The 12,931-nt window shown below is 36.8% G+C and overlaps 1 protein-coding gene across 1 annotated transcript in view; it reads right to left on the bottom strand.

Moving 5' to 3' along the window:
- The window catches only part of CNTLN (centlein), a 199,609-nt gene that overhangs the window by 65,218 nt on the left and 121,460 nt on the right, over positions 1-12,931 (bottom strand). The window contains 2 exon segments of the mRNA XM_069002458.1: positions 1,205-1,296; positions 6,890-6,939. Of these exon segments, the coding sequence (XP_068858559.1) occupies positions 1,205-1,296; positions 6,890-6,939 (142 nt within the window).

Here is a 12,931-nt window from a genome sequence, read left to right as displayed (position 1 = left end):
GGTACCATCATAACTCTGTATATCCATAGAGATAAAAATTATGTAGTACCTGGCAAACAAAATTATAGTTCTGAAATATAGATGATAAGCAAGCATAAACTGTGTGACATTTCGGATGGTAGCATTCATATTATTTCAATTACTCACTCTACCTTAAGATAAATGAATGTGAGCACTTCCTATTCTGTGTGTTATTATTTTAACATGATGTTTGTCATTCAGTAATAACGAGATGACAGCCTTCATTGCCTGACCATATGGCAAGTGTTACAAGTATACGCAATCACATCATCTGCTGTAAATTACCATACTTCCTACAAGTTAATTCACAGATAAAAAATAAATAGACATACCTGAACTGACATTCAAAGTTATAGATTTGTGTTTATTCAATTTAAGAATGCTTTTAAAGATTTATAAGTAATTAAACAAATAGTTTTGCAAAATGACAAACAAAAGGCATGATACTGTTTGAAGGATGCCTTTTCTTTGCAAGCAAACAAAACATATGGTAAAATACAAGTGAGCCCTCTTAAGTGAACACCTGTTAACATACTAAACTACTTGTGTATATTACAAATATCAATACAAATAACAACTAGTTAAGAACATCTCGTTACTGCATGAGACAAAACCTGTAGAATGATAAGCAATAAAGATAAAATACTTATTATATTTGTTCAGCTAAAGAACACTACATGTGTATGGTACTATATTGTAAAAAGAGTGGTAGACCCACATATGTAGAAAATATTTGCATATGCAACATTGGGCTAAAATTTAAATACAACAAAAGGTGGATTTATTATTATTATGCATCAATTCTATTCTGTAGAAGAGCTCTATGGAGATTAACACCAGATATAATCTAAAGTTAAACACCCAGCCAAAAAAATTAGGGTTCTCGAAGTTCAGGGGCAAAATGCTAAGCGTATGTTACTTAGAATTTAGGTAATTTCTTAGCTTTTAACATTATGCCCCTAAACACTCTTTTAATTTTCTATGACATTACCCATGTTTATCATACAAGACACATTCACAGCTATTTCCCTGGAATTAATTTCTGAGCAAAATTCAGGAAAGCCACATTTTTAAATTAGGTAGGAAAACAATGGCAAAAATTCATGAGTACTGACATATACATATATATATAAATAATTCTTTTATTAAAATTTAGATCTGTTTGCTGGGGTTAGCATCTTACCTTCTGTGACATTTGACGTGAAACTTCTCCCATATACCTCTTTGCAGTATTACTCTTGACCTCATCATCTTCACTAAGTTTAAAAACTGGCTCTATCAGAAAGTAAGTAACACATCACTATCATATAATAAATAAAATACATTATGACACCTAGTATTTCACTAAAACAATCCATAGACATTTTAAGGAAATGCATTCTTTATTTCTGTAATTATTTATAATGTGGTCTATCTTTTTGACAAGCCTTTTGGTCAGTTTCTAAAATGACCTCACTTCAAAGTGTTCTGTCACATAATTATGAATCTCTGTAGCATCACAGTATGTTTTTTTCAGAGTACAAGCTTTTCAAAGGTACAATAGATCTGCAGGTTAAAGACACTCTACTTTCATTCCAATTTTTATTCTTTTACAGACTATTCCCTCTCTGCCTTAAAAGCAGAATTCATTGCCTTTTTATCTACACAGTCACTATCAGTTTTGTTCTCTAGGTCTTGTCCCCTGCTAGGAGGATCAGAGTGATTGTTGAACAAAGCAAACAGTAACTGAATTACGATGGATGAAAACTTTAAACCCCGGTTTTTGTTAAGTTAAAGATCATGTACTTCACTAGATAAATCACACAAATCATTCAACTGAAATAGTGTGAAATCATAACAATTAGAAATTGATACAACTAATGACAGCTAATACAAATCTAAGCATCACTGTCAGAGACAGCTATACATTTTAGATACCAAAAATCCCAAGTTAAAAATTAGACTTATCCATAAAAAAAATGTTTAGAAGTACCAATACATATGCTCAATCAGAAGTAAACCATATTCTGTTTAGATTTTAGTCAAGAGCTTAACATTCACAAATCGCCCACTGCTCACAGAAATGAGCAATTACATACCTCAGAAGGATTTCACCTTAAAATATGAAATACCGCATTACAGACCACAATATTAGTATTTCTTTTTTGGTCCTTCTTTCCCCCAAATTAACTTAAAGAATTAATCTTAAGGGATAAATATCTGTGCTACACGGTGGAGGTCTGCTTTAGAAGTAACATTTCAAACTACAAGCAGACACTGTAGGTCACTTAAAAACTTTTGATTTATAAACAAAGCAAGTGTAGAAGAAAACAGTGTTACTCTCTGTAGATTCACAATCCTCTTGATATAAACAGTGACTAACAAGTTTGTTAGAGTGAATTAGACCTTTCTTTTGTCTTTGGAACATGTCATGGCCAATTAATACTTCTGTATTCATGAAATAAATGGAACACTATTCTAAAGATAATAAAAGCTGAAAAAGGTAAAACTATGCATCTGGGGAATATGTACCTTTACCTTGATATTAATATGTTAGTTCCCATGTTACTTCAGACTACAGTCCCCCAGCACAGTGGTACTGCATACATTTAGAACATTCTTTAAGTAACACACAAAGATAATATGAACATGCTTTTCATCTTTTTCTAAATATTCACTCATTTGAATGCCTGTTGTATCTTTTATATCAGCATTTACTGTACTCCACTGAAAAGAAGAATTATTTCCCATAGTCAAAGAAACTGATCAAAGCACACAAGGTGTTATGTTTATTATGTGGTTGTATTAAAATGCAATTTAAAACTCTATAAATAAACATATTATATGCAGATAATAAAGAATACTACTGCAAAATGGATAGAAAAGACTATACATGTTCAGTATTATCAAAGAAGACACAAGCAACATAAACTGAAGTATAGCCAAAGGTCACTGAAACATAACCCTTTCTACTGAGCAGAAAATATATGGCCCATTCAAGCCCCTTCTTCCCTCCTCCCTTCTAATTGTTATGTAATTGTTCATAGGAATTGGTTAGGGAGGCAGTGAACAGCATTGCCTTTAACTGTCTGTCGAGGACAGCAGAAAGATACATCATATCAGTCTACTCAGCAAGACATGCTCTACCTCTCATACTTCTACATAAAAAAATAACATCTTCTCCCTCAAGGAATATACCCACAAGTCATAAACCCCACTATCTTCAGTCATCAAATTACCATGGTCTTACATAAGGACACTTACATCCCACTGAGAAAACATAGATAACTGTCAGCTTTAGAACATAAAACTTAATTCCTAATTAATAGTCACCAAATCTGATGGTGAGTTAATTCAACCCTGCTGCCAAAATGGTATTTGAACTATGAAACTATAGCTCACTATTAGTATTTGCAGAAAGCCTGCTTACACAGAGAAAAAACCACCTGTTTAAAAAACCACAATAGAGCTCCATTATAGTCACTTACGAAGAACCTATATAAACAATCAAAGGAATGACATTTTTTCCTGTAGTACACACCAGGTGAAGGATTTCCCTGACAGACAAAAGGTGTTTGTTATGGTTCACAAAGCCACTGTGTTACTGACTCCAGTGGTAGCTACCCATGCTACTGGGTGGAAAGAAACTTCTGGTGGGAAACACCGGGGTGAAGACCAGAAGGGAATGCCACTCCCACATATGCACTGAGGACACAGTAAATTTAGAAGTCTCATAATGAAAGAAGCCTTCAAACTGTCTCATTGAAGAAATAGCAGGCCAACAGTTTACTGTTTTTTAGGAAGGCATTTGCTATTTTTCTGAATAGGATTTTATGGATCCACTATCCTGCTTTTGGAGGAAATGCCGTGACTACCTGCCAACAGATTCTTTACCTTCATGAACAAATAATGACATGAATAGCATGAACAATGAATTTGGATTTAATGACTACCAGAAAATAATTGGACAACAGAATAAGAATGGAAAGAAATTGGGAATGGCAGGAACAGAGTTTCCTTTTCCCTTGACCCACTTCATTTTTGACCAACAAGATTTGAAAAATTATATGGAAGAACAACAAAACTATTTGTTATTTCTTCCTGACAAACACAGCTGATATCCAATAAAGACAATTCTAATACAGGAAAGCTCAATCTTTTTTTACAGATTTTATCCCTTGATATTAGAATGCCTGATGAAAACAGGTATCTGCTAAGGTGAAAGTGAATTCCAACCTCATTGATAAACTGAGGAAATTGGCATCAGATTTTCTTTTATGAAAGACAACATACTAAAATTATGAACAAGGTGTATTTAGACCACATCAAATTTGGACTCTCAGCAAATTACTGGTAATAGACATGAGGCTGTATTTTTATCTAGGAAGAAGGCATTTAACACACTTTTTAAGGCAGAGGGTGTGTGCACTTTCTTAGCGCATGAGCAAGGACTCATAACAAATGCTCATTTATGCTCAAAGATGGACATCCAGCTTCAGTCATTATGGCACAACCTTCTAGAAAATCTCAAACAATACATGCATCACGACACTGCAGTGCCCTTCGATTTGCAAGTGGAATAAGGAAATTACTTTTTAGAGACCTTGTGAGCAACTGTTTTTTTAACATTTCAACTGGCAAAATTTGGAAACGGCAAGAATCATCTCAGTCTTCAGTGCTTAATACATATCTTTGGACTTTAATCTTACCAGACATTTCATTTAAATGATACCCATAACAAAGACTGGAAAAGGTAAATAAAATTTGCCTAGAATGCTTCACTAGGAGTTTAAACATTTTTTTCAGTCCCAAAAAAAGAACAGCTAATCATTATACTAATTACCAAACCGGAAAAGTGCATCTACCCACACACTTTTAAAAGAGGATATGTTAACCTGAAAAGAGAATGAAAAAAGAAGGAAGAAAATACTAATTGCTAAAGCACTAAACATGTCAAGAACTGGCAATTCTGGAGATCTGATATTTCCACTTAATTTTAAAGATAGAATTTTAAAATAAAGGAAAAAAACCCTTATTTTTTCTTTCAAGTGATCCACATTATCACAAAGAAGAGAAAACAGCCACCAGCAGAAAACTGCAGTAAATAATGGTAAGGCTTTATTGCTAAGAATGTGTAGAGTACTTCTCCAAGTTTCCTACACACTACCTTTGCACAATACTGTGCATAAAGAATTCACCACAAATGCAATACCCAGCTGGACTGTAATTATGCATTCTTGAATGTTTCTCCCAGACCATTCAGGAACAGCTAATAATACAAAGAATCAGAGGCGTGAATGAGAGACAGTGGCAATATATTACCTGTCTGACTGACAAAGACTCATCTTCACAAAACCATTATCTACAGTAAAGATTATAAAGATATAGAAGATATTCATGATCAATTCTTACAATTTCACCATTTTGATTTACTTTCAAATTCACATGCTTTGTGAGACTAGTATTAAAACCAAAGTCTGAATAAGCATAAAATTTCTATACACTATATTTCATACATTAGTTGCAAATGTATTAGTGTGTATATATTCATATAAATTGTCATTGAATTAATAGATGTGTGGAGAACTAATGGGCAAACATACTTTCAAATAATATGTATGGCCTTATGGTTACAAAATACACATTGAAGAAAAAGCACTCAATCTTTGGAGAGAAAATAACCTTATATAAATAATTAGTATTCTGACAGACTACCGTACTGGGTTTGAGTGGCCAGGTTTTGGTGGTGGGAGGGCCTACAGAAGTGGCTTCTGTGAGAAGCTGCCAGAAGCTTCCTCCATGTCCAGCAGCGTCAATCCCTGGCAGCTACAAGATGGGCCCACTGCTGACCAAGGCCAATCAGAGTTGACAGTTAACACAGTAACATATTTAAGAAAGAAAAAAGTGACTGCAGATGTAATTGTGGCCAGAGAAGAGCAGGGTGAGAATGTGTGAGAGGAACAACTCTGCAGACACCAAGGTCAGAGCAGAAGGAGGGACAGGAGGTGCTCCAGGTGCTGGAGCTGAGATTCCCCTGCAGACCATGGTGCAGCCCATGGTGAAGCAGCTGTGCCCCTGCAGCCCATGGATGGAGAATCCAGGAATGCAAAGATCCACCTGCAGCCCACAGAGGAGCCCCACACTGGAGCAGGTGGATGCCTGAGAGGAGGCTGTGACCCCGTGGGAGGTCTGTGCTGCAGCAGGCTCCTGGCAGGGACCTGCAGACCTGTGGAGAGAGGAGCCCATGCTGGAGCAGGTTTCCTGGAAGGACTCGTGACCCCATGGGGGACCTACACTGGAGCAGCCTGTCCTTGAAGGACTGCACCTCATGGAAGAGTGACCCATGCTGGAGCAGTCTGGGGAGGACTGATGCCCATGGGATGGGCTCACATTGGAGATGTTCATGGAGAACTGTCTCCCATGGGAGGGACCCCACACTGGAGAAGGGGAAGGACTCCCCTTCCTGAGCAGTGGGAGAAACAACATGTGATGAACTGACCATAACCCCCATCCCCCGTCTCCACACACTGCTGGGAGGAAGGAGGGAGAGCTAGGAAAGAGGGAGAGGTAGGAGGAAGGTGTTTTTAATATTTGTTTTTACTTCTCATTATCCTTTGATTTTTTAGCAATTCAATTAACACCCTGAAGATGAGTCTGTTTTGCACATGACAGTACTTGGTGAGTGATCTCTTTCTGTCCTTATTTCAACTCATGAACCCTTCATTATGTTTTCTCTCCCCTGTCCAGCTGTGGAGGAAAGTGATAGAGAGGCTTTGGTACCTGCCTGGCATCTAGCCAGGCGCAAGCCCCTACAACAACACATAAACATATAAAATACTGTACTTTCCCTTTTCTTGCTATAAGCACAGTTCCTGTATAGTGAACTTACTCACAGATTGGTGTGTTTTCATCTTATCCAATTCTTCTTCAAGATTCAGTCTACAAAGAGGAAATAAAAAAATAGGAACAATCACACAGATGCCACTAAAATCATAAAAAAAATTAAACCAAACCCATACCAACACATTACTGGGAGTAAAGTTGTCAACACCCAGGAATTAGTTCTAATTTGTCAACACTTAGCATTACTTCAAACACAAGGAGACCTTCATCCAACAGCTTTTTAAAATGTGTAAAACATCTGAATTTCCAAAATTCAGGCACTGCTGATTGTAACACACACTAAGAAGTTTCAGCCAATCTTTTTTAGGCAAGAAAATGTTTGAGATGAAAAGAAGACCAGTAGGAGGTAGAAGCCTTTTAAGAGGTGGATAAATACTCTGTCTCAGGGGAAACTGCCAGCCAAACTTGTGAAGATATGTCTTATGATCTAGTAACTATTTGAGAAATTTATTAATAGAATCATTCCTACTGTTTTTCAGCCCTGATGGACTATTATATCACACCACAGCTTATTCTGTAATATCAACCAGCTAAGGTCTGCACAACAAATTGAATTACTCTTTTTTCAATTTAATAAAATTACATACAAATAAAGTTGCCAGGATACCAATACTAAAGTTTAGAAGTCAAATTGGGAAATGCTAGGAAGAAAGACATTAATTTAAATTGTTTATTTATACTTGTGTTTTCTGACACATTCTCTAACTCTATAGTTGTACACTATTTCAGCAATAAAATCCCCACCTGTTTCAGCCAGGGATCATACAGCACACAAAACAGCACACCGTCATGTCATATGAAGCTTTTGCTTAAAACATAAACACATATATGCACAAAAAACCATTAATCGAGTTCTGTTGTGAAAGATGGACTGCTAATTTTCTCACTTATTTCTGTTGTACTCTGAACAGCAGCACCTGTTTCACAGGAAATTTATGCTTTATCCTACTTTGCCCTCTGAAATAAGGCACAAACAAAATCTGGCCAAAATATTTGCTAACTTAACAAAGGGACTTTAAAAGCCTGTCCTTTGGTATACACAGTATGTTAAAGCATGTTATCAGTTAAATGCACCTCTGACTCAGCTGTAAAACGTGAATTACAGAGGAAATTATAAACATGAAAAGTTAAAGTAACTTGCTTTGCATGACACATAAGAAATCAGCTATTTTTGGGATCACTCACATGTTGACTTTGCTGTTCTTTCATCCTCCAAAACTCAGTCATCATCAATTTATATTACACAGACTACAGTGGCTTTTGTCTTCACACTGTCTTAACTCTTCACAGCATGTTAGTTTTTTGCACTGAATGGCAAAATATTTCCTTGAAAAAACATTGTTTATGTAATTACAGACTGAAATCAACATGCTTCCTGCTTCAACCCCAATCTTCTGAACAAGTTACTTTTCAACTTCATAAACATTATCTGAATGAACACGTTTATGAACATATATACTGCCTCTTTACACACTAATTGACAAGCATACAATGGTGACTATACAAGATTTTTAAGAGTAAACTTCTACACATGTATTTTTTCTTTAGGCTGATGAAAGACATGCAGAAATAAACTAACTATATGAAGAAAGTAAAGGGGTAAGTTTATAGTCAGAATAACTGAAGTGCCTCCAAATAAACTCATTTGTCTGTGAAATAACCTCCAACTGAAGTTATGCTATATCTACGACGGAAAAATTTAGTCAAGTCCAAACCAAAAATTACAATGTGCAATACAAGATTTGACCCATACAAGTCAATGACTGGCTTTAATGAATGTTAGAAATGCCCAGCTGGGTTAGCCAGGTGCCAGGTCCAACCATCACCAGTACTATGTCTCCAACAGAGGCAAAAGCAGATGCTACTCAAGGAAATGTAGAAGCCTAACAGTTTCTGCAGTCTCATTCAAATTTTTCACCCTGGAAGTGTCACGTAAGCACTACTCTTTGCTTCTTCTGCTTTAACTGGTTCCCAGTTGCTAAAAGGACCTTTCCTCCAATCCCACAGCAAAAGAATTTATAACCTTTCATGTGGAGCCTTTTCAAAAGCAATTGGAAAATACAGATCTGATTACTGTTACCACATAGTTACTGTCACCCTTCTGCAATTCTGCAGGTTAAGGAAGCAGGATTTACCTTTACAGGAGCCACATTAATGCTTCCCCAACAAAACTGTATTGATCTGTGCTTAGTGATATCTTCCTCTACTGTGCTTTTTGTTGGTTGTTTGGTCATTGGTGGTTTTTTTTGCTTTCTCCCTTCCACCCTCTTTTTTGTAAAGACTGACTGCCATCTTCTAAGTTCAGAAGCAGCCAGGCTCACTGGTCTGCAGCTCCCTCTGGAGCCCATTCTGTAGATGGGAGTTACAGTAGCAACCTGCGGGTCTGCTGGCACAGTGGCTGTAAACAGTGAGGTTATAGTAATTTCATACTTCAGTTGGCGTGTGAAGAATATTAACTTCAATATACTTGCAGGTAACTAATCTACTTGACCTCATAATTGCTGTACAGTTACTTCAAACAGGTCTAACACCTTTGATCTCTCTGCTGCAAAGCATACACAAGTTGTTGGCATCTTCTAATCATCATTAGCATGTAGACACACAATCATAGCAATGTTTGGGTTGAAATGCATCTTAAAGACCATCTAATACCAAAGACTGACCAAGCAAAAGACTGTTCTTTTATGACCTGTAAACCCAGTGTATCATTTTACACTGTTACCATTAAGCAAACCTATGGATTTCCTTATTGTCTTCTTTTTCACTATTTAAGCAAAACTTTACTGCAATAGCTTAAGCATCTTTGCAAACCACTCTTCAAGAGCTTTTTAAAGCTTCTGAACTTCCCACCTGCATTTGTCCTGTCTCTATTTATTGGTCCTACTTGTTTCTCAGCAATGCAAGCTTAAGTTTTAAATGCTGACCTTTTCCCTTTAACAGCCATAAAAATTTCCACAGTCTCTAAAGAGAGCTCCTTAAGACTCTTTGCGGGCAGGGAATAGTTTAGTTCTATTTGAATTTAATTGTTTTAAACTGTAGCACGTATTTCAGGTAGGTGTCAGCTACAGTATCTTAACAGTTTCCAACCAACATTTCTGTACAACTTTCTCTAGTCTTTAGGGGTTGGAGATTTTTTGACTAGTTGCTTCATTTTTTATATAGCTTCCTTTCCAGAAAGTGAGCATCCCTAGGCCAATTGATTTGGTCCACTCTCTTAACGATATTATTTAAATTAAAACAAGCAAACAAAAAATTACATAAACCCAATACAGGCCTTCCTTCTTTCCCTAGCAAAGTTACAGAGCAAATTATCCTGGAAATAATGTCCTGTCACCTAACAGACAACATGACTGAAAAAAACTAGCATACACTTACCAAGGAAAAATCTTGCTTTACCAATCTCACAGCATCTGTAAGAGATGACTGGCTGTAAGAATAAAGGGAAAGTGGGCAAGCATGTATAGCTTGAATTTAGTAAGGTACTGCCTTGATAGCCTCTCATCTCCTTATTGCCAAAGATTTGAGATCTGAATTGAAAATTAGATAAAGTGTCTGTAAAATTGGCTGGACTGTTAGGTTGGAGGGGTGATGATCTGTCATATGGACTACAACTGGCAGCTAGCAATTATAAGCATTCCTCAGGGATCCATTATAGAGCCAGTACTGTTTACTGTCTTTATTAACAACCTCAAAGATGTGCTAGAGCACCTCACAGCAAGTTCACAAATGATGTAAAACTGAGGGAAGCAACTGAGGGCTCAGTAGAGGGCTGGACCACTGTTCACAGACACTTCATAGGAAGAAAAAAATGGCTGATGGGAACTTCATGAAGCACACTTAAGGCAAAGCCCAGTTAAAAAAATTACTTGAAAGAGGACATCCTAGAAGACCAGTTGGCTCTAGAGCAGCCCAATTGGCTCTAGAGCAGCTTTGCAGAAAAAAATTATGTCCTTGGAACCAATATGACCAACATTAGCAGAGACATGCCTTTGTGGTGAGCCCAAACAACATGCTAGCTGTATAGGCAAGTCAGTCAATTTACAGAACTGATTCTAATCCGCGCTTCTGAGACAGCATGTGTGGTTGTGTCTTGTTTTAGGCTTCTCCAAGAAAGACACTGACCCAAACAGATTAAGCCTAGCAAAGGGGTACCAAAATGGCCAGAGGTTAGGCATATATTTTATGCTGACAGGTTGAAATAAAACTTCCCACTACCAACACCTGCTTCCTTCTATCCTTAAAAGAATTCCTTTATTGCAGGACCATTCTTGGTGCAAGAGGACATTATTACATCAGCTAGAAAGCAGGTCTCATATTTCATCCATGGTCTCATTTAAGGGACCCGGTTCCTCCTGGTGATCTCTTCTTTCTCAAGGGTTATGCTCTTTGTGGTTATGTCTTCTTATACGTAGACAATCATACATGTTACATTACACCAAACTGGATAAGACGCATGCCACAGGGGGGACTGCTACCTGCATCCTGAGTTTAATTTTCTTGATCTTGGGAAGCTAACAATAGATATAGCCCCCCTTTTTGAACCAGTTACTGTCATCCTATCCTATCATGCCCGATCCTAATTAGTTTGTTGGTTTCTTATTATTTCTAACAGCTGAAGCCTGCTAATCTTCTGTTCACTAACTTTTGAAGTTTTGAATGCAAATATTAGGCTGCTCAAGACCAATATGTTTGCACTGAGAAAATTTCTAAGTGTTTAACTGATTTGGAAACAGACACTATACTGATTTCTGCTCACACTTTTTTTTATCTGAAGAATAACACAATAAAACAGAACCTTTAAACTACTCTAGCTAGAACTTGTAAAAAGAAAAAAAAGCACCTCTATAAGCATTATAATAAGAAATACACACTTATTTCAGTTCTCTAAAATTAACCACAAAAGCACACTGCAGTTTTCATTACAAGAGTGCTCTTCTTGAAGAGAACAGCTCTTTGAAAAGGCTCTATAATTGCCACATTCCTCAAGAACAAGTGAACCGGCTCACTTGGAAGAAGCATCACAGAAGGTTCAAGTAAGAACTTGCAAAGAAAGAAGAGACTCCAAGCAATTCAAGGTAACTGAAGACTGCTGAAGTGTAATTCAACACTGAAATTACTCATCCTGAAAGAACACAATGGCAAAAAGCAGAGGTGGGGGGAAATACTTGCTTTCCAGTCTTTCATTTACAGCATTATCTTTCTCAATGTCTCAAACAGATATGCCAACTTAATAGGTAAGAATTGATTTATTTTTCTGAAATTTTCCCTCCCTCTCCACTTAAAAATAAGTCTGAAGATAAATATCTCAGTTTTTCACCCAAAAGTGGGATTGCCTTCGACAAACTATGTCTGCCCCACCAGACTTTTAAATGATTCACATACAACTCTTTCACAAAGCAGATTAGGAAGAGACCTGTGACCCAGCTGCACAGATTCTAGTGACATGAAATGCTTCCCTCATTTACTGATGGAAGAATTGCCTCTCCAGTCCTGCAGCTCAAAGGATCAAAAGTTCTGCATGTGGTAATGAAGAATACTAACCTACTGGAACTATAGTCAGAACAGCAGTGTCAAATTTCAGATATTGTGAACAAGAGCTTCCAACACTGTTTTACCAGATTAAGCTAATATTGGCTGTAATTATCTTAAGCATATGCTCACTGGATTTACTGCATCAGTTTTTGCATCGTTCACTTTCAATTAACACATCAAAAAATGGAAAGAAGAAATGTGTCAGGTTTTGGTCCTAACTGAAAAGGGGATTTCTCTGAACATTGAAAAACTTGTCTTTGATTTAGCAAGTGCTGAGCAAAGGGCATCATATTTATTTCATCTGAAACCATCCAACACACAAACTGAGGCTGAGAGACAGAATCTTTTAAGATATTTCAACAGTGAGAAATTAGTTTCTGTCTAAATTGTTCCTAAGGTGATTGCAGACTTCAGGCATGGAAATTGAAATGAAACCTGTGAATATGAGTACTTGATTTCTCCATCTTTTGACAGTAGGAACACTGAGAGTTGATGA

The sequence above is a fragment of the Aphelocoma coerulescens genome, assembly GCF_041296385.1.
Source record: "Aphelocoma coerulescens isolate FSJ_1873_10779 chromosome Z unlocalized genomic scaffold, UR_Acoe_1.0 ChrZ, whole genome shotgun sequence".
Lineage (NCBI taxonomy): Eukaryota > Metazoa > Chordata > Aves > Passeriformes > Corvidae > Aphelocoma > Aphelocoma coerulescens.
This window is presented reverse-complemented; position numbering and strand designations above follow the sequence as displayed.